At 41.3% G+C, this 27,632-nt stretch overlaps 1 protein-coding gene across 1 annotated transcript in view; it reads right to left on the reverse strand.

Annotated features, from left to right (window-relative positions):
* dennd1b (DENN/MADD domain containing 1B) overlaps positions 1-27,632 on the reverse strand; it is a 99,265-nt gene that overhangs the window by 47,986 nt on the left and 23,647 nt on the right. The window contains exons 3-5 of the mRNA XM_053683056.1: positions 24,756-24,799; positions 2,728-2,777; positions 1,744-1,863 (exon numbers count right to left, since the gene is read on the reverse strand). Of these exons, the coding sequence (XP_053539031.1) occupies positions 1,744-1,863; positions 2,728-2,777; positions 24,756-24,799 (214 nt within the window). The remainder of the gene's footprint in view (positions 1-1,743; positions 1,864-2,727; positions 2,778-24,755; positions 24,800-27,632) is intronic.

Here is a 27,632-nt window from a genome sequence, read left to right on the forward strand (position 1 = left end):
AATGTACATCTACTCTCATTTCAGATCATCACACATCTAATGGTGGCTCCTTTATTATTATTATTATTATTATTATTTATTATTATTACTATTATTAGGATTATTATTTTCACAGCTCAAATGAAATCTTTATTTTATTTCACTTATTTATTTTTTTATTTTTTTTTTACACAGGTTTAATGTGCGATAAATAATGACAGACTAAGTGAACTGAACTAAGACAGTGTATTCACTGGGAAATGAGCGATGTCTATATCAAGCGTTGGCCTGGAGGGACCCTGGCTGTTTCACCCTGGGCTCCGGACAAAAGCCTGTCCAAATAAAACTGTCCTTCTCATTAGGCTAACTCCTCGTGTAAGCAAAGGCGACAATTTTATGGTCCTGCTACTTCAGCCGTCACGTGGACGCGGACCGTTATGATTGCTCAGTTTATATTCAAGTGAAGAGCATAAGAGGGTTATTATTGTTCCTAAGAAAAAATGTAAAACACACACACACACACTTATGAAAAAGAATCGAGTGAGAAACTATAGTAAAATATTTCTACGTGAAAATTGTTTCATTTTTAGCTGTATTTGTCACACACACACACACACACACACATTTAATCATTAAATGAAATAGTATATCATTCGAACATACAAATATAAAGTGCTTGAATTGAAGATAAGGTGAAATCAGGCTTCTTTACTATATTATATATTACTATACATTATGTTTATATGTATTCATTCCTAGGAAACATATTATACTCGTGTACTTCATTTTTCAGACATTTTTTTTTTCCTATGCACACGATGCAAACAAAGAACGATGAGGCTTTAAAAATAATAATAATAATAATAATAATAAAAAGAATTTCTTATTATGAAGTAAGCCGTGCAAACTACTCAGAATGCATAATGAATTTTATACATCATATGTCAAATGAATTAGCATGTAAAACTCAGCGAGAAGGACAGGAGAGACTTCTGCTAATTGGCAGTGAGGCTTCATGCATAATTATCGGCAAAGCATCTCTGGCATGCTACCGTGCCAGTAGCCGAATAATGAGAGGAAAGAAAGAAGAGGAAGAAGAAGGAGAAGAAGAAGGGGGGGGGGGGGGGGGGGGGGGTTAAATACAAAAAAATAAAAAATAAAAAAACAACCAAAAGCCCATCCAGGTCAGGGTGAGATGAGGAAAGAGCTTGGCAGCAGCTCATCAAGTCAATGATAAACTTGCAATTGTCCATCAATAGCTATTGTGTTACTGCAAAAAAAAAAAAAAAAAAAAAAACGTTTCTGAAAGTGTGTTTGGAAATTTGTTCGAGTAGTTTTTTCCCTTTATTTATTTATTTTTTGGGGGGCTGTAGGTTTTTACTGATTTTGCTTTTGTGCTAGAACTCAGATGTAGCGTTTCTCTCACAGGTCATCTACAATATATAACAGCTGTGGTGTCATCCCTCATGAATATGTAACGAAACACAGGACAGATGAAGACGATCAAATTGTTGCTTCGATTAATACAAAAAAAAAAAAAAAAAAGAAAGGAAGAAGTCGTGCGCGCGTCCACAGATCACAGTCAATATCGTTACCAAGAAATACAGACCTCGAAAGAAACATTTTATTCCACGCTCCCTTATGAGCTGTGTGGTGTTTTACATCTCTCCATGGTTTCAGACGGAATTATTTCTTCCCCCAAGCCTCAGTTGTGCACGAGCGAACAGGAGCTCGTGGCATTAAAGAGAAAGTGTTGTGACTCACCTGAGCAGGCAGATGCACACCTTGCAGCCGGAGGTGAGACGGCAGAATCCGAACCTCTGCTTGCTGTCGATATCAGTCAGCACAAACGTGAAGTTCTGACCCACCTGATTCTGGGACACTCTGCAGCCACATAACACACACACACACACACACACACACACACACACACACGAGGACACAAGAGCGAGCTTTACAAAGGCCCGCACCAGAGCAACTAACGAGACTTATTTCTCCAAACATGACTCATAAAAGGGGGTGGGAGGACTGAACGTGTTCGCTTAATTACGTGACAAATGAGTGCTGTGTTTACTTCGAAAAATAATATGAATGATTACTACATAAAAATGTTTAATAAACAGCTTTAACTGCTTGAGCAGCTCGCTGACCGTGCCATTATCTGAGCAATGGTTCGTGTTCACGATGCTGTACGTGCACATACACGCTGCCTAACGTATATTACTTCATGTTCCGTCAAACAGGAAAGGAACGGAAAACACTTCTAGATTAAAAAACAAAACAAAACCAAAAAAAAAAAAAAAACAGTGACTGCTGAGGACCGAGAGCAGCCTGGACGATTTAAACCGCACGTCTCGCTGCTTCACGTGCGGCGTTTCGGCTACGCCCGTGTTCGCTTCGACACTAGATGGCAGCAGTTAAGCTTCAACTGAAAGAAGCACGCCTTCCCTTTCTCCCTTACTGCCTGTGAAAACTGTATTCTACAAAGGCACTTTTTCACATTTTTGTTTTGAGAATCAGGTCCTCATGATGTCCACACAAACACACACACACTCTTACCTGTTTGAAGTAGATTTCGGTTTGGTTTGTTTTATATACTTTCGTTCATTATATTCATTTACTGTGTGCTTGTATGTAGAAAAAGGTGGAAGGTGGGGGGGGGGGGGGTTTTACATTTATTTGTGTTTAAATTTTGTATTTAAATAAATATGGACGGAGGGAGAAGAGGTCGAGAAGAGCGAGTCTTACCTTTCTACATCAAACGGGAAACAGAACTTGGGCACCGTCTGCAGGACCTCCTGTGACAAAAACGGAGAAAGACAACACCATATAATATAATTACACAGGGGAGTATGCAGTGAATAACCTCCCCGCAGGAGGTCACACACTCACTCACTCACACACACACACACACACGGTTTGGATACAGGCATGTAGCATACACACACACACACACACATACATATTATGTATATAAGACACACACACACACACATATATATATATATGTACCATATGTGTAATTACCACAGACAAAAACACCTACGCGCAGACAATAAACATTATACTACGTGACCACACAGCACAAATTCAAATATGCAACCATTACACGTGACATAACACAAGCCCTGACTCAACAAAGCTTCATTTATGTCCTTTGATCCAACTCACTCCAACATGACGCTGAAATCGATCCGATGCCAGAAGATTTTGTCTTTTGTTTGTTTGTTTTGTTTTTTAATTACTCACAAACCTTGACAATTAACACAATCATAATCATGCCCGGGACCGTTTTGCAGGATCGTCCCCGAATACTCTCCTGATTTTGGTCTGTGAGAACACAAACGGCGTTTACCGAAAGGCATTTTGAATTAAACGGCTTCCCTCCTCTTTTCTCCGTATAGGGGGAACGTGTTGAAACGATTCCTACGGATGCCAGCGATCTGAAACGAAAACACGGAAGCTCCTTTAAGCTGAAGCCTGATGCGGCATTTCACGGCGACAATTAAACGCTATCCTTGTTTTAGGACACGTTTTGCACTAAAGGGTAACGGGACGTCCGTACGTGACGCTTAAGCTCGGCGCTGCCTCGGCGAGCAGACGGGGCTCTCGGCGGCTTAAATAATTAGATACCATTAACTTCATTCACCGGTAAAGGTGGGATAAGGAAAGGGAGGGGAGGATTGAGACGCAGCCGAAGGTTGCTGGAAGATTGTCGAGACAATGGGTGAGTGGATCAGTGAGGAGAAAGCGGCATTAAGGGCTTTACCACCCCGTGCGGCCCCGCGGGGATCGTCCCTGCACCAGCAGCATATGGATTTCCACATTCGGCCCAGCACCATATGGGTTAGCCACGTCTGGCTGGTGCCACACCACAGCTTAGCCATGGGGAACCGCCAGCAATCCCCTCGCACGTATATAGATAGCTGCCACCACTTGAACGGAGGGTGTGGTGTTTCAGCGTGTTTTTATTTGTGTGCGCGAGTGCAGAGCTGATGACTGGCTGTTGTACAGCTCAGTAGGTGGCGGAGGCGGGTGGGGGGGATTGGGGGACTAGTGAACCAGATAGCAGAAGACGAGGACTGAAGGATCTGGCAGGACAGGAGAGCTGGCAGAGACTGTCGTGTCTTGCTGCGGCCTGTGACTGTACAAGTGTTTGTTTCTTTAGTTTTTTTTTATTTATTTTTTTTATACATTTTTAAATAAATAAGTTGCACACAAGCAAGCTCGACACGCCGTATGTGCACGCTGCTATTATTAGCCACTATAGGTGCCCATCAATATGTTCCTGCACATCATGCTTCTTTTGGGGCACGGATACGGCAAAAAATAACCTCGTCTCTCCGTTCCCAAACGCTCACGACCACCTCGTTGGGCCGACTACCGCGCTGTAGAGAGGTTTTGCCATTATAACATAAGAAAGCTGGTCAAGTGATGGTCAGCTACACAAAGTGTGGACGACATAAACAGAAACCCACTCTCTAAAACAAACAGAACACACAGACCACGCCAGTGCTAAATTGATATATATCCCTAGGAAGGATGGAAATGGATAGGAAGGATGGCGTCCCTGTCTTCTTCGTCAAACTGAACATTCACAGTTCCTGCGTTCCTGTAAATGTGTCCGGCTGTCATGTGACGTTTGAAAAGTTGCTGTGCGTAGCCATCACGCTCGCAGACTCACAGGGGGTATACGATATGGGACAAGCTGGAAGAACTGGGCAGTGACCGAATCAGCAAAAATGGGAGAAAACCAGGAAACCGGCTCTTCTACGTAGTTATTAAAACTAATCATGTAGCATCTACTCCAACATATATATATATATATATATATATATATATATATATATATATATATATATATATATATATATATATATATATATATAAATAAATATGTGCAAAATTACAGACTCAGACTAGGTAGACATTTCTGGCATGTGTAGCAACCACTTGGAACCCAGCATCCCTTCAGCTCATTCCCATGATTCTCCGTGCAGCATTAACTAAATCTAAATCTATAGTGCGCACTACGCTCCTATATCTCCTCTTCGTCACATCAGGTGATCAGGGGATGACACCGAAACGTGTCAAGGGAAAAGGAAAAAAAAAAAAGGGTAGACTATGTAAGGGACCCGGCGTGTGTTGCTGCATTTATTTCCCTTCCCTACCTTTCCTTTCCCCTTTTCTTCACTTCCTCCTGACCGTTTTTCCCAAGACAAAAGAATATAAAGCAGCTAATACATTTACAACTCACTGGAGGCGGCAGGCTGAACTCGAAGGGCTGCATTATTTAGTTACTGTTGAGACAGGGATATCACTCAATGAGACAGGAGTCTCCATTCCACCCGGCTCCCCCTGCGGAGGCCTGCAACAATCACATCACAGCTTCTGCCTCTCTCACACATCCTCCTCACCCCTTCGCTCGATCTCGCTCTCCACCTAGCTTCATTTATTACCTCAGCACACATCGACTAGACTTCCTCGGCCCTCGGACTGCACACGGAGCACGCGGGGCAGTGACGGTATGAAAAAAGCGACGGGACAATCCAATACCGCATTTGGTGTGACGTTTAATGTCAAAACACTGCGTGACGTAATTATTTTATTATTTACGTCTTCATTCGCCTCCGTTCTTTCCCACCGGAATCTATGCAGGATATTTTTAGGAACGGATTTTGTGACTTCCCGAGCTATACCGGTATTCCGTATCACAATATACTGTCGCAGCCTTAGTCCCGCAGGAAGCGGCAGCAGTTCTTTCACACACGTTGCCAGGCTCGGAAGCTTGCAGCGGAGCAGTGGGCTTGCTCGCAGTGTATCTGTGTGTGTCAGGAGCTTTCGAGCTCGGCATATTTAAATGAGAACAGCGAGACAGAATGGTGGGAGAGTCTGTCTCCTGGCCCGGGGTTTGAAATGTGAGCAGGGGAACTTGGCAGCGTTCTGCTTCTACTAGGTAAAAGAGAAATGCGGGAGTAACACACACACACACACACACACACACACAGACAGACACACACACACACAGTGTCAATACTTGCCGGGGGGAGGGGGGGATTGATAGGGGAATAAGAAAGGGAGGGTCGGAAAATGGGAGACGATGAGATAGTGGGAGAGAGAGAGAGAAAGTGAAAGACAATGGGGAAAAAGAGGAGAAAAGAATAAAATGAGACACAGACTGGGAAGAGAAACAGAAAGATAGACAGAGAAAGAGAGAACACGGTGTGTGTGTGTGTGTGTGTGTGTGTGTGTGTGTGTGTGTGTGTGTGAGAGAGAAAGAGAGAGACATGGATCCTCAGCTCTTCCTCCTCAAGCTGGTGGGATTCCTCCCCAGGGGCTTCAGTCTTTAAACCTCCATGCTCTTTAAAAATTCTGCCAGCCAGCAGGTCTACACGCCACTGTGGAGCTGTCGCCAGCAGGGGATATATGTGTGTGTGTGTGTGTGTGTGTGTGTGTGTGTGTGTGTGTGTGTGTGTGTGTGTGTGTGTGTGTGTGTGTGTGTGTGTGTGTGTGTGTGTGTGTGTGTGTGTGTGTGTGTGTGTGTGTATGTGTGTGTGTGTGTGTGTGACTGGCACAGCCACCATGCTGATGGCACAGAAGTCCTAGTGACAGGTTCAGCCCTGAATCTTCCCCACAGATCAATGCAGGAGCCCACAGCCTCTCACTCCCCCTTCCCCAATTAGGTCCTCTCGCTTTCTTTCTCTCTTTCCCTCTCCCTCTCTCTCTCTCTATTGCTCTCTCTTTCTCTCTCTTCTGCCACAGAAAGCTAGGCCATAATGCATGCAGCTACAAAGGCCCTTGGCTACTGTGACACAAAAAGGTCCATTGGTCCCCAAACAGGCCACTTAAAATGCACTCTCATTTTTGGCTGAAACAGATCTGTCATGTTTTTATTTTAAATACCATCCATTAGATTCATATACCACTCCAGGTCCATTCACCTTCAACAATATAATTGGAATGAATATAAATCTGCACTGAATAGTAATGAAGATATTAGCAGTATACAGTGGTGAATAAAGGGGATACAGTAAACTAATTGCTCTCTAATGTGCCAGGATTTTAATTATAAATGGTAATAGTGAACCACGCACCCATCAAACCATACATCAATCAAACTACCAAACAACCATCCAATCAATCAAACTACTAAACAACCATCCGATCAATCAAACTTCTAAACAACCATCCGATCAATCAAACTACCAAACAACCATCCAATCAATCAAACCACCAATCAAACTTCTAAACAACCATCCAATCAATCAAACCACCAATCAATCAAACTACCAATCTAACCATCAAATCAATCAAACTACCAAACAACCATCCAATCAATCAAACCACCAATCAATCAAACTACCAAACAACCATCCAATCAATCAAACTATCAAACAACCATCCAATCAATCAAACCACCAAACAACCATCCGATCAATCAAACCACCAATCAATCAAACTACCAAACAACCATCCAATCAATCAAACTACCAATATAACCATCAATTAAATCAATCAATCAAACCATCAAGCAAACCATCAAGCAAACAGTCACCAAGCAGCAAACAAATCATTTATCAAACAATCCAATAATTAAACAATCAAACAAATCATCAATTATCAATCAAACCATCAAACAAGTCATCCAGTGATAAGCTACTCCCATGCTAACTGCGCTAACAGTGAAATGCTCCATGTGGGAATAAATCACAAACTAAAACCTCTATATAAAAGCAACCACAAAACACACAAATGCATTTACACAGAGTTGGCAATTTATCATGTACAACTACCTTGTATCTATGTTTCTTGGCCATAGATCTTAGGTCTTAGTAATTTGTTGGGCCACCACAAGCCACCAGAACAGCTTTAATGAGCTTTGGCTTTAGGTTCTACAGAACTCTGGAACTGTACAGGGGCATAAACACCATTCTTCAAAATGACGTTCCCTCAGATGGTGTTTTGATGATGGTGGTGATGGAGAGCACTGCCTAACGCATTGTGTTGGTATAGCTGAGACCCGGTGACTGTGACGGATACAGGACATGGGCAGTGAGTCAAGCACAGATTGGTACTTTGACTTGATGCACAACAAAGGCACTGAACCCTGCGCCCCATAAACAAGCTCTAGCAAATGGTACCAACTCGGGTTCGACGGTTTAGTCAGGTTCATATATTCTACATCATGTAATATTTTCATACTGCACATGTCAGGGCACTGAGCGTTCATTTCAATGCTTTCATGACCTAGTTTAGTGCAAAAAACATGCATTACCACTCCATATAATATAACGAGAGTTTCACTTCCACACTATGCAGCAGATACCACATCCACCAAGGTTGGATTTGAACCCAAACCAGAGCGTGTGCTCTTACAGTACACCGCATACTGAAATATCATCCATTAATATTGCTGTTTAGATTAAGTGCATACACTTCGCAAAAAATAAATAAATAAATAAATAAATAAATAAACAGTATAAATATTGTACTTCGTAATGTTTCTAGCTATAAATCAGACTGTGCTGATCAAGATATTTTATCGCTGCTCTTGCCAGGGTCCAGGATTTGATTAACATGACAATGTGTTAAGTGCGGCTTAAAGGTGCAAGACTCCATTTATATTTATTTATTTATTTATTTTTTACAAATAACCTGGAAGATAAGCAAAACACGAGAAAATGATATAAGGTTTAAGAAGGTTTAAGCCGTGCCCTCAGGACGAGGGTATTGAGAAATCCCATTTGGAAAACTGATTTCCGGTCCGGAACACTTGTAAATCATGTTTATAGACGTTACTACTCTACAGGCCACTGTCGAACGTGGGGGCGGAGCTTCATGCAAATGGAGGGGAATGTCGAATCCACCCACTTAACTGCTACAGACCCGGTCTTCACTAATGCACATATAAGAGGCTCCAAATAAAATGAAGTCGAATGAAATTCCAATCGAATCGGACTGTTTTAGTTATTACCGAGTTAAATAAACCACTGCTCTAGTGTTGATATGCATGAGAAGTATGTTATCATAAGTAACGGTTGGTAAAACTCTTCTGCGACTGCACCCACATCTCAGGAGACCGCGCGTTCTAGGTTATATCGGGTTCGGAAGTGATTGTGTTAGTCACACGCAGTGCTGCTGCAAACGCTGTGTATTCTCGCCGCTCGATTTATCCTCACACATTCACTTTGTTGGTAAAAACCTGCAGGTGAACAGTTTGAGGCCGTAGCTCGTGCTTTTCCACGCAGAGTTTCTGTTACTCATCTTCTAGCCTTCGTCGGTCGTCGGGTTGTGACCACAGGGCCGCTCCGGGATGGATATTTTTGGTTGGTGGACTATTCTCGACCCAGCCGTGATCCTGAGGTGTTTAGACAATCGCAGGAGCCTTGCTCCACCCGATGCGCTCGTACCAGCGCAACACCCACTAGCATGTCAGTGCTAGCGCGCTGGTTCATCAGCCTTCGTCTGTTTTATGTCGGCCGAGTTTGTGTTACTTTATATAGTCATGAAGGTGCACAGAACAATGACGTGGTGACCCGATCCTATGGAATCGCATGACGTGATGCTCGAAGCGGTGCATCTCATCGCACCTCTGCTCTGTTTCAGCACCAGCACCTGATGCGAAGGCAAACCTGTTAGAGGATTAATCTCTGTAGAGTTTCTGCACATCCTCCTACTGAGATACCTTTCGCTGCGTTTTTAATTGTGTGCTGCTGGCTCGCCGTTTCTGACCTTGCACCTTATCTGCTGTGCATTTAAAGTCCAAAGTGCAGACTTTGCCTTGAACCTCATGCGTTAACGGGGAAGCGTGAGCCTCGGTTGCAGTTTCGATCTGATGCTCAGATTTTTTTTTTTTTTTTTCACTTTAACAGAGTGGTGTCCAATTTTACCCCCATCCTCTTTGTTTTCACAGCTTCTCAATCCAAACTTAAAGTGAAAATACATCTGTGCATAAGTATATATATATATTTATTTATTTTTTAACACATCTAGTCTGTGTACATGCAGCTGCTTGGTATGTGGTAAAATGTGGTAAAATCCTCTAAAAGCATCGACAATTCTGAGACCAGCTGTGAAGTACTCCGATTTTAGTGGGTTTTTTTTTTTTTTTTTTTTTTTACAAGGCAATAATGTACTTCAACAATCACCAAGCCACAAAAAAAAAAAAAACACAGACTATTCTTGTGGACTGCAAAAATCTGAAACTAAGAGACACTTATATCCAACAGATACTTATCTACTTATTCCATTTAGTCACGTAAACACAATATTGATGGCAACTAAACTGAACGTAGACGAACGATTTCGGTCAGTAAGCCATAATCATGAATTCAAAGACGAGCACAGGAGGAGATATTCTCCGAAACGTTCCACGCTGAATAAATTAGCAAGTGACAGGCGAACGTTTTTGTTCTTATGATACAACTGATATTCTTCTGGGCTGAGGGAAGCTTCAACCACATATGCCCCAAAAGTGTGGAGCCAGAAACATCATTAATTCAGTGCCAAGTGGCCTGGGGGATTTTCAGCATTTAAGCTGTCATCTCCCATTGGAAAGCTCACTTGCTCTCGCACACTCTCGCTCTCTCTCAGCTGCTACAAGTGTGTAGAAGCACAGTCACTTCTTCACTCACTTCTGCTTTTTCTCCCTCTCTCTCTCTCCCTCTCTCTCTCTCTCTCTCTCTCTCTCTCACAGGAGCTCAACCATCAAGGGATTCATCCACTTTTGGAAAATAATTGCAACTTGGCAGATAGGACAGAGCACCACAACAGCCACTAAAGCCTCCACTGAGGAGCAGAGAATCTTTTTATTTATTTATTTTTTTTTTGCCGTCTATCACCATAATTGTCCAGAAGAAGTAACCACAGTTCTTAATGTTTAGACAGCAAGTGTGTTCTAGACGAATCATCATCATCTCTCAGACTCTCGTGCTTACATATCCCAGTGGAACGTGAAATTCAGAAGAACTCTAATAAGCGGAGGCGATACTGATGGACTTCATATGCATGAAGTTAAAGCAGATCAATCTATAGCATCATGTCATATTTTGGAATTAAATTCAGAGTTGGCTTTAATAGTTTTTCAACTTCTTATATTGACATTTCGGCCCGTTTTCATTTTGGTTAACGGGTTCCTACGTTACCCAGAGTGCCATTCGACTACCTGCTGATAGTGGTGCAGTGGGAATTATGCTGCGCTCATGGTGCCTTGTAAGTGGTAATTTGCAGGTTGTAATAACATTATTTCCCACCTTGGGATGTTTGACATCCGTGAAAAGCGTGTCTTTTGTTTGCGCTGTCAGAGCACATAAAGCTCATGAAAAGCTACTTTACCCGCACTTTTACAGTCACAGGCCTGAGTGGCTATTGGCGCTGTTTAAACATTCAAGCAACATTATGGTCTGAAACTGCAGCACAGCAACAACAGCAGACTATACCAAGCTTTGCAACAAGCTAACATTAGCAATAACACCAATGCTAACGATGACCTTTTCAAAACAGCAATTAGACTCATGGGTGTTGGAGATTTAAGCACCGTCTGTAACTGCAACTGTAACTAAAGCCAATACTGCTAAAAATGGATTTAATTGAAAAGTAGAGAAGAGGGACTTTACACTGTTCACTGTGTGAGCAGCCATGTTGATTTCACACCACTCCATAAATGGTGAAGACTAACCCCAAGTTGGCGAATAGAAATTTCAAGTTGAAGGGACATTTTCGGTGTTTTTTTGTACCGGTTGTTGGCGGGGAATTACAAGTTGCAACTCTGCCCGGAAGGCAGCGATAGCTCTTGCTTCATCTTTACCTAAAGAGAGTGATGCAGCAGGGCTTCAGTCCTTTAGTCTAAGATCAGCTTCAAAAAGGTTCAACTTTCATGGTAATGGCAACAGCCATCATGCTCATCATCTCATCACGTCGAGGCTCTGCTGTATCTCAGAGTCGGACAGCTGCATCGCATTCTGGAAGTCCAGCATTCGCTCCATTGGATTGCTCATTAATATGACTATGAACGTCACTGGGAAATGGTGAGTGAGATACGAAGCTCTTGCATATTTTGGAGCCAACAGTAAAATCTGTCCAGTATCTATCATTTTTTCCCCCCAGATTAACTCTGTACTTTAATATTAACCTTGTATAGAACTTTCCATACAAGAGTGCTGCTATCCTTGGGTTTTTTTTTTTTTGCCATGATGGTCAGGGTAATCAGGAGCAATGAGACGCTGTGAGTGTCTAAAAGAGGGAGTACAAAGGCCAGTTCACTGAGGCTGCTCTGCCGATGACCCGCATCTAGAGCATGGGGAGGAACGCTCAACCCTGGGGTGCAGAGCAGAAAGGGAATACACACTTGCAGGACTGCTGTCAGGGTGAGCACTGAAGGAGAAAATGGAATCTCTGGCATTCCCGACCCCTCACTCCTCCCTGTTCTTCAGACTTCTGCCATGTTGTCCCCCAATCATGGCTTTTCTCTCACATGTCCTCCATGCTAACGTGTTAAAGAGATCACCCCTAGTGTTCAAGGATGACGCTCCGCTGGCTGCCTGTCCCCCTAGGGGACCCATCAACATCATAGAACGGGGTGTGTGGAAGAAGAGGGCCACCAATCATGAAATGTCAGACTCGGGGCATGTGATTGAACACTATGTCAAAGACAGACAAATATTTGCTCTCTGGGACTCTGAGGAGATGATTCTCAGTAGCTAGAGCGTGCCACGTCACGGCTAGTCCTAGACAAAGGATCGATCGTCATTGCAAAACTTGCCTCATTTGGATAAATCTGACTTCCTGTGCAGTTACCAGTAGGTCATCATCGTCCAAGATTTAAAGATAAATACCAAACACTGGCATAAAGACGTACTACTACCACTACATGACAAGCAGTAAAGCAACTTGGGACAGTTTCTCAGGAGGGGTGCGTGGTTACTTCCTGGGAGTGCATCACTAAATGAGACGTTCTTTGGATGGGTCAGAAAGCATACTATATGCATATGATTATTTATTTTCCACACAAGCTCACTGTCTGGGATCAAATCAAAGGACAGTGGAATAGAAACCAGTGGTAACTTTTGGGATTTCAGCCCCTCTCTGATTTGACCGTTTTTACATTTTAATACAAGCAGTTCACAGAGGAATATTCTGTAATGTCAGCTGTGCTGCAACTTCCTTCCTGCCCAAGATATATCTGATGGTTGAGACATTCAATGAGTATTTAAGCATTCACAACCTGCTGAACAAATGATCTTATGAGGATATCATTTTCTACCGCTGGTATTGTTGTTTATTTGGTATTCCTTACAGTGTCGATAATGCAATAGGAAAATAAACAGTCTATTTCTCACACCGAGAGTGAGAACCGTCGTCAGTTACCAGGTACTATTTGAAAGGCTAACGTCATCAGTTGGCGGTGTAGTTAGCCGTGTGAGCAGTTAGCCTGAGGGCATTTTACACACTACACGGCCAAAAGTATGCGGACTCCTGAGTACTGAACATCTCAGTCCAAAACAATAGGCATTAATATGGAGTTGTTCCCCCCTTTTCTGCTATAACAGCCTGCACTCTTCTGGAAAGGTTTTACACTAGATTCTGGACCATTATTTTGGGGATTTCATTCCATTCAGCCTCAAAAGCACAAGAGGTTGAGCACAGCAAGAAGGCCTGGAACAGTTCATCTCAAAGGTGTCCAGTGGGGTTGAGGTCAGGGCTCTGTGCGGGACACTCGAGTTCTTCCACTCCAACCTTGGCACACCATGTCTTCACGGAGCTCGCTTTGTGCACAAGAGTACCGTCATGCTGGAACAGGTTTGGGTCTCTTAGTTCCTGTAAAGGTGAACTGTACTGCTACAGCATACAAAGACACTCTATACAATTGAGTGCTTCAAACTTTGTGTGAAGGTCAGGTGTCCACATAGTGCATCTGCAGCACATTAAAGAAAAGAAGAAAGACTAGTGTACAGGTCGCTGGATCACAGTTTCCCCAACCCTGTTCCTGGAGAACCTCCTGTCCTCCATATTTATTCATGTTTTCCCAGCTCTAACACACCCGATTAGCTAATTAACCACACTTCCTGAGTTGAAGTAGGGGTGTCTTAGAGTACCGAAAACGCAACAAATGTGCAGGGACTGGTGGGGGGTGGTCTCCAGGACGAGGACTGGGAACCCAGGAGATACGTGATCGCTAGTTTTTTTGTTTTTTTTTCCTGAGAGCATGTCTTGGTAAAAATTGATTTGAAAGCTTTATGTCCACGCGGTCAACTGAACCAGTATTTACTCAAATTTGTTTGTTTTTTTTTTTGTTTTTTTTTTTTTTACAGAGAAACAAATGCACGGGTTTCAATCGGTCTGCTTCATTCACGAAAAAAATGGCTTTGCCACATTTCTCTGGCCTGACCACATGGCAGCTGTAGATGACCAGGACTATAGCAAGTCTCATGGGTCGAGGTTCTTGCACTTCATATTTTACTGCCCCTTGGTACCAGCCTGCAGTCTGTTCTCTGATTATTTAGAGCCCCTATTCTAGCAGGCAAGAGAAGAGAGGAAGAGAGGGGGAAAAAAAGAAGAAGAAAAAATCAATCCATATTTCCATAATCCACACTGCTGCCCATCTCTTCCCACTCTGTCTCTCTCTCTCTCTCTCCCTCGCTCCCCTGGGGTAAACTAACCCCTCCACCCCTATCTACGGCCTACAACTGTCATTACGTTCCTGCAACAATAACAGGATAGACAAAAGGGGGCCTGCAGAGATTGGGTCTGCTGCTGCCATATGCTGGCTAACTTGAGGGAAAAAAAAGGGATTTCTCCAGCTACAGAAGGAGCATCTCTACAAAGAGGAAAAGGAGCTTAAGCCTAGTAATGAGGCAACTGAATGAGAGGCTTTATGTGGACTTGCAAAAGGCCGATCCATCTGTACACATTGCGTAAAATAGCCATCTTACCACAGAAACCATGCCGGTAAACAAAACAGGAAAGAAAAAAAAAGAAAAAACAGTGCAAAGGTCAGACTGCTGATGCTTTTTAAAGGCATGGGTTTCTCTAACCACAAGGTGTGATTTCCCGTCTTCATTCTTTCTGCTTATTGCACTTGTTGTTAGGGAGTAGGCAGAGCCTGCAGCATCACTGCACACACTCCGACTTCAAAAGCACACAGTCACTTAGACTGGGCAAAAACAAGTACTTACTCACTTTCTCCCTCTGTCTTCTTCTCTTTTTTTTGTTCAGTAGTCTGCTCTGTTTAGTGTTTCGAAGAGACCCTTCAACAACATGAGTAAAAGGCAGCAACGTACAAACTACAATATGCTGCAGTGAAGTCCAGAATGACTTCATTTTCACAGACGCCGCCTTACACGGTTTACAGAAGTCAGCAACAAGCAAGTACTTTTTAACTCAAGCCTGCCTCCAAAGAGAGCTCCAGTTTGAATGATTATTGGTTAAACAGAAGGCATGTGTTTGTGAAACAAATTACCTGAACATGTACGCTATACAGCCAAAAGTCTTCCTGAAGAAAACAGATGCCACAAAACTGGAAACAAACAATGGTCTAGAATGTCTTTGTATGCTGTGGCATTAAGATTTCTTTTCACTGGAACTAAAGGCGGATTTATACTTGCCGTTGACAGTGCGCATCCTACGGTGGGTCGCTCGTGCACAGCCTCAGAAATGAACGCGACGCATGGTGCGATAACAATATTCACAGTAGAGGCAGGATAGCACTGTGACTCTGTGTTCCCAAATGAATAAACAAACTAGTGCTGTGTCGGTATCTGCATACTTACTTACTATTCTAGACCATTAATGGGCGGCTGGGGATCAGGTGATAGCGCGGGTCGTCCACCAATCGTAGGGTTGGCGGTTCGATTCCCGGCCCACGTGACTCCACATACCGAAGTGTCCTTGGGCAAGACACTGAAACCTAAGGTGCTCCCGATGGCAAGTTAACGCCTTGCATGGCAGCTCTGCTACCGTGTGTGTGTGTGTGTAAGAATGAGACACAGTGTAAAGCGCTATATAAATGCACACCATTATTAAGAGTCCATCATTTTGACAATCACGTCAATGGCAGAAAGTCAGAACGAGAAACACAGCTTGGAAATGTGACAGACAGGAATGCTTTAGCTCCGACGTGCCATCTCCTGGACGTGAATTTAATCCTGCAGATGTACATAAAGGTCCACGAGCGACTACGTGTGTTCCAGCATGACAATGCCCCTGTGCTCAAAGCGAGCTCCGTGAAGACATGGCTTGCCAAGGTTGGAGTAGAAGAACTCATCTCAACCTCACTGAACACCTTTGGGATGAACCGGAACACCAGCTTCAACGCCAGGCCTTCTTGCTGGACATCAGGGTCAAACCTCTGAATGAGAAAATCTCCACAGCCATTTTCCAAAATCTACTGGAAAGCCTTCTCAGATGAGCGGAACCAGCAAACAACTCAACATTAATGGCCATGGTGTTGGAATGGGATGGTCAGTACTCGGGTGCCCACATACCTTTGGACATATAATGGTTTGGTTTATAATAATCTGACTGTCAATACAGACATTTGCATGTTATGTTTACTAAATGACAGTCAAAAAGCACAAAATGAAAAGCTTCACACTTCTTGTATATGATGCTTCTGGGTCAGGCCCAAAGCCCAGCAGAGCGGTTTGCAGCTTGCAGTCTGTGTTGCACCACTTCTGGTATAAAATAAGCTTTATAGAATATGGAAAGCAGGAAGACACCAAAACTGGCAACTTACAGATTTGGTGCCAAGAACTTCTCTCCGTGCCAGATATCATGATATCATGTCGATCAGTTTTCAGTTTCACGTCTTTTCCAGAAAGAGTATTTAAGCTTCTGGTGCAACATCGTGCTAGCTGTATGCTGGGCATTATTACATTCGCAAAAATTAATAATAATTAAAAAAAAAAAAAAAAAAAAAAAAAACAAGCAGACTGGCTGGATTTCAAATAGCTCCCTCTCTCTAAATATGTGCACTGCATACAATATGATATTAACTACCACATGTAGTGTACTACAGGAAAAGCCCATTCACCAACCAGTCTTTAGTTTAGGTTTCAGTCTATATGCCATCATACATCTCTTTTGGCAAGCCAATTAGGGTGTCAAATCTCTGATGCTGACAGCAGAGATTGTTTTAAAACAACTGATTAAAGGCAGATTTATTTCAGATTTAACTCATTACATCAGAAATGTTTACATTCATCAAGTCTGTCTCTTTAAACAGATGGGAAGAGTCTACACATTGATGTAATGACTTTCAGAAGCCTCGACAATAGTGTAGGATTCTCATACAACCCCGGAATTGATTATTTACCCATAACATCACATCCCAAAATGTTATGGGTCCAAAAATGTAATGTTGTTCCTCTTACTCCATAGTAATTCACCAACGGTTAGATATTTTATTCATTAAACAACACCACTTCGTACGTTTTATCCGTCTATAGCTACTTTTAATGATTTGAATGTGAGCAAGACAAACTCCTGTAATCACCAGATCAATGATTATACAATTTTTGTTCAATAATTTACGTTCCCACTGGTTCTTTTACCTGATTTTTTAAATTTCTTTTATTTAAAAAGCGTATAGAGTTACTGTGTCTACATGGACCTCGTCCAGCACCTGCATTTCTGTATAGTCACATGAAGAGTTAGCTAGTTGCATGGGATTAATATGACCCTTACATTTCCAAAAATAAAAATTAAAAAATGAAATCCCAACTGCAACACCCAAGGCACAGCAATAACCGAATTATTTCAGCTCACTCAGAGCCATGGTTTTCCTTGTCTCAGCTTCTCAGTTAGCCCCACGGCCGGCGTTCCTTCAGCTCAGCACCAAAGCTGTTCTATGCTCAGCTCAACTGCTTAGCGTTAGCGTCTTCACTGACTACGCTCGCTCGGCAATCATCATAGCCTTTGTTAATTAATGATCGTTAGTAAGAATAGGAAACGAAGCCAAATTGAGAAAAACATAAGACTGATATCAGAGGTCTTAAATCCCTCCTTACAAGTAGCATTCTTCCAAGAAGTGTGACAGAGGTGAGAAATAAAAGATTCAAGTCGAGTCATATGTATGAGATACCAAGTCATACTTATGAGATAGGTACTAAGTCATAATTTCAACATACTAAGTCTTATACAGGAGAAAGTCATACTTTCTCAACACTAGGTCATAATGACAAGTTACCAAGTCATACGTATGAGATACGACATCATATTTACAAAATACCAAGTCATAATTTCTCATAATAAGAAGTCATAATGATGATACCAAGTCATAAGTTATTTTTTTCCCCGTAATCTAATTAAAAAAGTGAAACTTTCATATGTTCTAGATTCATTACACATAAAGTGAAAGATTTCAAGCCTTTTTTTTTTTTTTTTTTAAATCTAGAAGATTACAGCTTACAGCTCACGAAAATCAAAAATCCAGTATCTCAAAATATTCGAAAAAAGAATTTATAATACAGAAATGTCGACCTTCTCAAAAGTCTGTTAATTTATGCGCTCAATACTTGGTAAGAGCTTTAATCCTTTTGCAGGAATGACTGCATGAATGCGGCGTGGTATGGAGGCGGTCAGTCTGTGGCACTGCTGAGGTGTTCTGGAGGTCCAGGTCGCTTTGACAGCGGTCTTCAGCTCGTCCGTATTGTCGGGTCTGGTGTCTCTCGTAGATTCTCTATGGGGTTCGGGTCAGGAGAGTCGGCTGGACGATCGAGCACAGTAGCACCACGGTCAGTAAACCAGTTACTAGAAGTTTTGGCACTGTGGGCAGCTGCAGAGTCCTGCTGGAAAAGTAAATCAGCATCTCCATAAAGCTCGTCAGCAGCTGGAAGCATGAGGTGCTCTAAAATCTCCTGGTAGACGCTGCACACTGGACCAACACCAGCAGATGACCCGTCACCTCAAATCATCACTGACTGTGGAAACTTCACACTGGACTTCAAGCAGCTTGGATTCTGTTCCTCTCCACTCTTCCTCCAGACTCTGGGACCTTGATTTCCAAATGAAACGCAACATTGACTTCCATCTGAAAAGAGGACTTTGGACCACTGAGCAACGGTCCAGTTCTTTTTCTCCTTAGCCCAGGTAAGACGCTTCTGGCGTTGTCGCTGGTTCAGGAGTGGCTTGACACTAAGAGTACGACACTGCGACATTTCTGTATTATTAATTCTTTCTTCAAATATTTTGAGATCCTGGAAGTTTAAATTCAATTTAAAAAAAAAAAAAAAAAGAACTTTTCCACGATATTCAAGTTTTTTAGATGCACCTGTATGAGATACTGAGTCATATGTATGAGATAGTACATCATACCTATGAGATAATAAGTCATCATTTCAATATACTGAGTCAGAATTATGAGAAGTCACATGTATGAGGTACTAAATGAAATACTAAGTCATAATTAATAGCGGGCGGCTGTGGCTCGATTCCCGGCCCGCATGACTCCACATGCCAAAGTGTCCTTGGACACAAGACACTGAACACCAAGTTGCTCCCAATGGCAGGCAAGCGCCTTGCATGGCAGCTCTGCTGTCATTAGTTTGTAAACCGTTTACCATAATAAAGGCATAATTACGAGGTGCAAGCCATCATTTCTTAACACTAAGTCATAATGATGAGATACCAAGTCATACTTCTGAGATACTAAGCCTTCATTGACTATGCTCACTCAGTTATCATCATCATCATAGTCTTTGTTAATTAATGTTCATTAGGAAAAGTAGAAAACAAAGCCAGACTCAGAAAACACAAGACCGATCTCAGGGGTCTTAAATCCCTCCTTACAAGTAGCATTCTTCCAAGAAGAGGTGAGAAATAAAAGCCTGCATGAGCTTGGATGTGAGGAAAGTTGTGAGTGCGTGAAGCCCCAGACCCATCAACACAGCAGCTGTTTGTGTTTTGAGTTGATGTGAGCATGCCAACATTACAGTTTTCTTACAGTTTCACAGTGTAAGCAGTTGCAACAGTGCAAACGTCAGATGAAGGGAAATCTGCAAGGAACAAGTTTTACTTTCTACGAGACCTCCCAGACCTGCTAACTCAAACCATACACATCAGTCGGAAGTCTCACCGCGTGTTCGCAAAAGACGTCTGACTTCATCTACCGGCTCAAAGAGCTCCTGAAACTGTGGTTAATATCTACTGTATATTTTCCCCACTGATACACCAACAACACAATGCAAACTATTACCGCTGCTTCTTCTAACAGATCTGCGGATTTTTTTTTTTTTTCTGCTGAGCTGTTCATTACGATGAACTGTAGCCGTGAAAATAAGCAGAAATTATAAAAACGGACAATACATACGATCATTTATTTAGAGCATAAATCTATGGGGAGACAAAATGAAAAGTTTTGCTAGATGCTGCAATCTTCTCTGCAAACGCTGCTTTCAAAATGGCCACCATAACTATCATAAACATTCACGTAATTTATATTTGGGCAAGCCTTTCGTTTTCCGTAAAAAGATAAACGGCACCTAGCTTCCTCCGGTAATTCTACAAGGTTAAGAGAAGTCCAGAATATAATTCATCGTAATTTAATAGATGAAATCCAGCAGTAGCATACAGATCATATGAAAGAGTCTTCTGTCGGACATCATCCTATTGTATCATCTGAAATCGAAATGAAGAGGTTTAAAAGCACAGTAATACGCTCCGTCAACTCGACTGTGCATGTTTACAGTAGACGGCTCATCCTTCTTTGAGAACTAAGATTTTTCTACCTAGGAGCGTTCCTATGGTTTGAAATCCCCGTTAAGATTTCGGAGCGAAGCTGAAGTAAATAAAATAAAATAAAATATTTGCAAAGATGATAAAAATGACACACAGGCAGCAAACTGCAATAAAATGATAGGATGATAGTCCAACAGAAGAGTCTTTCACATAATCTGTATTCCACCGCTGGGCTTCCTTTATTAAATTATTATTGCGATGAATATGTATTGAATTCTCTTACGCGTGTGGAATATTTGAATATGCGGGAGCGTATTCAGCAGAATATTCAAAAAATCGAAATAATCTGGAGTTGCAGAAATTACAGGAGGAAGCCTGGTGCTGTTTGAGTTTTAGGGAGGAAAAAAAAAAGCCTTGCCCAAATATTAATTACAGTGATTCTGCTTCTTATTATTATTACTACATTTCAAATGAGCAATTAAGTCCCTTTGGTACCTCTACCTTATCAGAATGCATTGGGGAAATAAGTATTAGACACGTCAATATTTTTCCAGTAAATATATTTCCAATGAGGTTCTTCACATGAAATTTTCAACAGACATCAGAATTAACTCGAGAAATCCGGAAATATAAATAATTCACAACGTTAAAGTCCATAAATAAAGTTATGTGTACTAAAGTGGAATGAAACGGGAAAAAAGTATTGAACACATTAAGAAAAAGCAGTTCTCCAAGGCAAGGTAAGGCAAGGAACCAGCTGAAATCCGTAAGTAATTATACCCCCTATCTGTGCAAGTTAATATCAGCTGGGTTAGTAAATTGATGGTCTATAAAAAGGCTTTTCGTTATCAAAGTGTCACACAAGAAACATCTCATGATGGGTAAAAGCAAAGAGCTCTCCCAAGACCTTCACAACCTTATCTTTGCTAAACATACTGATGGAATCGGATACAGACGTATTTCAAAACTTCTGAATCCTCTAGTAAGCACCACTGGGGCCATTATCCACAAGTGGGAGCAACATCACTCCGTCATCAACCGGCCACGCACAGGAGCTCCTCACAAGATTTCTGACCAGGGAGTCAGAAGAATAGTCAGAAGAGAAGCCCAAGAGCCAAGGACCACTCGGAAAGAGCTCCAGAAACACTTGGAGGCAGCAGGTGCCATCGTCACAGAGAAAACAATAGGCAGTGCACTGCACTACTCACGCTCACCCGCAAGACTCCATTACTAAAGAAAAGGCATGTCGACGCTGTTTAAAGTTTGCTACAACTCATTTGGACAAAGTTATGAAATACTGGATTTAAAGACGATATGTTTAGAAGAACGGGCCAAAATCACACCTGAATACTGCGGCTGATTAATTTCTTCATACAGGAAGTGTCTTGAAGCCGTCATTATAAACAAAGGCTTCTCCAATAACTATTAAATAAATTTCAGTTAGCGTGTTCAATACTTTTTTCCCGTGTCATTCCTCTTTATTACACATAACTTTATTTATGGACTTTAATGTTGTGAATTCTTTATATCTCCGGATTTCTTGAGTTAATACTGATGTCTGGTGAAAATTTCATGTGAATAACCTCATTGGAAATATATTTACTGGAAAAAAATGTTGACGCGTTCAGTACTTATTTCCCCCCACTGTGTGTGTTATTTCTAGATTCGTGTAGAGTTCGCACCTTGTATGTTATTAGTTCTGTGGTACATGTGAAATGTGGAACGATAGAAGATGGTGATAAACGATAAACAAGGCTAGCCTTGTTATTTTGGGGTGCATTTCGGTGATCACTACAGAACTTGCTCGATTTGAATTTCATAGAATAAGGGTTATTCGGTCATGTATCTGGATTTCTTCCCGTCGAACCAATTAGGACTTTGGTAGAACGTGCATGCACTTGTGAAGGAGATGACCAATTAAAATAAGGGTACCCAGACTAAACTGTCTGACTGACTGTCCAATCTACTTCCGGGTTAAAACCAGTGCAAACTGTGGCCAAATCGGATCCAAACAGTCCACCGGTAAATGCTAACTGTTTTCACCAAGACTGTTCAGTATTACTTTTTGTGCACGTCAATGCGTTTGTATTTATCGAACACCAAATCGTTAGTTCTTACTGTGGCTGCCTGATTATAAATAAATAAATAAATAAATAAATAAATAAATAAATAAATAATATTCATTTGAGAGTGTAAATGTCCATATAATAGAAGCCTTAGCAGCTATTGGCACAGATTTCAATTGGTTTTCTCCATGTGTGCTCGGGTTCAAAGACAACAACACAGTTTTTGGATGAACTATTTTAAAAAATGTAAAGAAATTCAAACAAACTCTCCCCCTTTAAAAAAAAAAAATACATAGGAATAAGTGTATATGTAAGTTTGCAGTACAGTTTTAAAAAGATTTTCTCGGAGTGCCAATAATTTTGCCACATTTTTTAAGAGAAAATATACATTTTATAAATGTTATATTTGCTGTTTATTCTTACAGTAAATACAAGTACTTTCTCCATTTTATACAAACATTTCACACTCTTGTATAGCGCCAAGTGCTGTTCATGCACTATTATTAATTCGCAAATTAAAAGTGTGACAGCTCATATATTTATAGACATTCTCATCATATTTAAACCTGACAAATTAACCATATCGCTGAAGCTCTGTTGGAATCTGTTCTTAAACTGTTTAGCTCTTCAGATTTTTCAGTCTGGCTCTATATCTCAGGACGTCCATTTCCACCCCTTTTTTTATTATTATTATTTTTTTTTAATCCTGTGAGTAGTCTCATAACTATGAGATACTGAGAAGTGATTATGGAATGTTAAGCCTTAATCATGAGATAGCAAGTCAGAATTTCAAGATAATAAGTCACAATTATGAGATGGTCATAATTATGACGTACGAAATCATAACTTCATCACACCAAGTCGTGACTCTGAAATAAATTCATACGTATGAGGCACAAAGTTAAAATTTCAAGATACTAAGTGATAATTTGTCAACGCTGTCATAAGTATGAGATAATCAAGTCATAATTTTGACATACTAAGCCATATGTGTAAGATAACAGGTAACCTAATGATGAGATACAAAGACATCATTCCAAGATGGTAATTTCAAGTCATAATTACGAGAGGAGTTCATGCTTATGACATACAAAGTCATCATTTCAAGATACTAAGTCATAGTGATGATAAACCCACTAATAATTTCTTGACACAGTCAGAATTATGAGATACGAGACATTAAGTACCATAATCTATCATAATTTTGAGATACTGTAATATTTATAAGAAAGTCATACCTATGAGATACAATGTCATAATTTCAAGATACTAAGTCACAATTATGAGATACCAAGTGATCATTTCTCAACACTGTCATAGTTTCGAGATACTATCTCGTAATTTCAAGATACCGATTCATAATTAAGAGAGGAATTCATACTTATGAGATACAGTCATAACGATGAGAAGCCGAGTAATCATTTCTCGACACTGTCATAATTATGAGATATGAGGCCATAATTTCAAGAGACTATTTCATAATTGTAAGATAGTCATACTTATGAGGTGCAAAGTCATACTTTCAAGACACTGAGTCATAATGATGAGATCCCAAGTCACAATTTGAACATATCGTCTCCTATCTCAAGATACCGTCTCAGAATTTTGAGATACTAAGTCATAATGAGATAACAAGTCATAATAATGAGATACAAAGTCAGAATTTCAAAATACTAAGACGTAATTATGAGATAAGTCATAATTTTGTGATCACAAGTCATATCGTCTTCTCAGATCCCTACTACCAAAATAAAAAAGGTAGTATTTTGAAATTATGACCCATTTTCTCGTTTTTTTTGTGGCAGAAATCTACCATTGATGACCTGCATCTTGTTTTTCCCCCTTTTTAGTAACCACTGAGGAAAAGGAAAGATAAAAAAAAATATGGTGGGGCAGCACAGAAGGAAAGGGGGGGGGGGTTCACGGACAAGGTGGTGAGGTCCATTTGAACAGAAACGAGCAAAGGAGCAGGGAGGGAGGGAGGGAGGAAGGGGAGAGAAGGGGGGGGGGGGGGGGGGGGGTTGTGCTGTTTCCAACCTGGTCTCCAAAGTCCTGGGGGAACTTCCACAGCACTGTCGGATCTGTAAGCAATTGACAGACAGCATTAATCAGTGGCTGCACAACGCCATGCACACCATTCAGAACACATACATATTAATGAAAGGGGTGGGGGGGCAAAGGGTGGCTTCTCCTGTGTGCCGGCACACTGCGGCAGAGCGCAGGAGCACGATCAGCTCTGCATATGCTAATATCATCAGTCAAGGCAAGTCCCGAAGATATATAAAAATGTATGAAATTTTTAGATTTCGCTCTGAAGATAACGTAACGCATTATTCGCTAATCTTACAGTTAAGAGTACGAGACTTTGGGATTATATATGAAACATTATATGTTTTGGGGTCTTTTGTTTTTTTAGCACAAAAGTGAATCATTTCTCTACATAATCTCCATTTCGTTTTTCCAATTAGTCCAGAGGGGGAAAAAAAATATATATATATATATATATATATATATATATATATATATATATATATATATATATATATATATATATATATATATTCTTCCAGCTGCTAATTTATGTCACACTCTTAATGTTTTCGTTTGACTAACCCTCGCACACATCCAAGACACATCCACAGCTGTGAATATACAATAAAATCACCTTGAGGCAACCAGTAAATACACAGCAGGTCTAAAGTTAAGTACCTTTTATCAAATCAATGATTTTTAACTTTAGACATATGCTACACATTAGCAAAATAATATTCAAGCCTGTGCAACCTCAGACACGAAACCAGCACTGCTGTGAGACTCTAAAGATCACACAGCGGTTTACTGGAGGCCAATTAAAAGGAGCAAACAGCCAGGCAGCGAGCCCCAGGATGCGCAGGAACCATACACCTCTCCGTCTTCCTACTTAATGAAATGAGAAAACAAATTGACTCTGTGGAATAGATGCTGCACTCCTCCTTTTTTTTTTTTTTAATCCTCTTTAAGGACAGGCTTTAAAAAGGAAGCAGTCTAGTTTGGAACAGGATTTGTCACTGGTTAGCAATCAAGTCTTTTTTTTTTTTTTTTTTCCCCCCCCTACTTAAAATGTTGCTTACAGGAGAGCTAGATTCATACATTTCTGCTGAATGGATCTTCTTAACATTTACAGTTGTTACTCATTCTTTATAATAAAATAATCATTACTATGACAGGCCATGTGGAGCACGTTCAATGATTTAACATCTCCATCAAACACTCTGAGAGGACACCTGACAGACCATAAGCAACACTCATCCTTCTTATCATCATCATCATCATCTCCTATTCTTACCTTACTGTCCTTCCTCAATAGTAGGGCTTTTACTTTTACGCAGTGGAACTAACCTGATGCTAGAAGGGAGAAAAGGGAAGACCAAGGTGTGTTACATAATCCCCTCGCAGGATTTCACAGACTCCGTCTTAAGATTTTTTTTTTTTTTTTTTTTTTTACAAAGACCAAATATCCGTCTCCCCAGGGAGCGTAAACCCTTCATCTTATCTGGCAGAGTTAGGTCAATTTTATGCTGATTTTATGGGTGAGAGGATGAGAACCACTGCCGGGGAGGAAAAACAAAACAAGTGGAAATGCGATCTGATCGAGGAGAGAGGAAGCTATAGGAAAAGAGGTTGCTGAGAATAAGGAGATGGACGTGGCACAAATCCAGGGCAGAGTTAAGGAAGAAATTAGGTACAAGTAGAAGTGAAGAGAAAGCAGAACGGTGAGAAGGAGGGGCACAAACAAGGCACATGGAAGCCCCCCACCCAAACACACCCACCCAAACACACCCCCACTCCTCAACAATACACCTTCTGTGGAGCATATCCTGGAGGGTCTCATAATAAACCATACCTCAAGATGCATGCTTATTCATACGAACAAAACTTGCAAATCTCATTCCCTGTGGGATTTTTCCTCACCATAGCGGACTGACATGAAAAGGCCAAAATTCAGATGAGCTCTTTTCATAAAGCTCCACTCCTCACTGTCCACTCCGATTGAGATTCGCTCGCTAGTCTGGGCTGAAATGTTAATATCTGATCAAAAACGTTCCATAGTTTTAATACTGAAGTAGGTGTGCAGGTACAGGAGTATTTCCACTAGAGGAACCTTTTATATATATATATTTTTTTTTAAAAAGAGTAGCTGGAGTTAAAAGAAGCCCAAAAAGTTGATACTTATGGCTGGCTTACAGTCGCCGAATCCACCGAAGACGGGACAATTGATCTGTTAATCAGTGGAAAATAGTGGGCCAAGATCATTGTTCATTCTGATTTAGTCTCCAACTGTCTCCTTTTTTTTTTTTTTTTTTTTTTGAGGTGGGGTTACACCAGGGAGTGTGGTGAGATAAAGGCCCCTGTCTGAGGGTGAAAAGCTGTCAAAGAGAACCAGGCACGTTGCCTCCGCCGGCTCCCACTGCCATATTGTTAGCGGTTTTTGCGTGAGGGCGAAATGCACGGGGCGGACAGACACAAAGGGGATTAATGGGTTAAGGCTGAAAGTTGAAGGTTACGAGGGGAAACCTAACCCCTACTGCTGAGCCAGAGAGAAATGTCACCGTGACAGACCTGAGGCTGCTTAATCCCCCGTCCAACACACACACACACACACACACACACACACACACACATATATGCACCCTCCCTACCAGCCTTCTTTCTGCCCCCCCTGAGCTTGGCGCAATGAGAGCATGCCTATTCCCAGCAGGTCTGTGAACTACCCCAAGTCGGCACACACACACACACACACACACACACACACACACACACACACACACACACACACACACGTACTGGACGCATACATTAGCATAAAAAGCTGGAAACAAGCATGAGTTGTACACTGAACCTTTTAGTATACTAAAATACATTTACTAGTACAAC

The sequence above is a fragment of the Ictalurus punctatus genome, chromosome 10, assembly GCF_001660625.3.
Source record: "Ictalurus punctatus breed USDA103 chromosome 10, Coco_2.0, whole genome shotgun sequence".
In the NCBI taxonomy this organism is placed as follows: domain Eukaryota; kingdom Metazoa; phylum Chordata; class Actinopteri; order Siluriformes; family Ictaluridae; genus Ictalurus; species Ictalurus punctatus.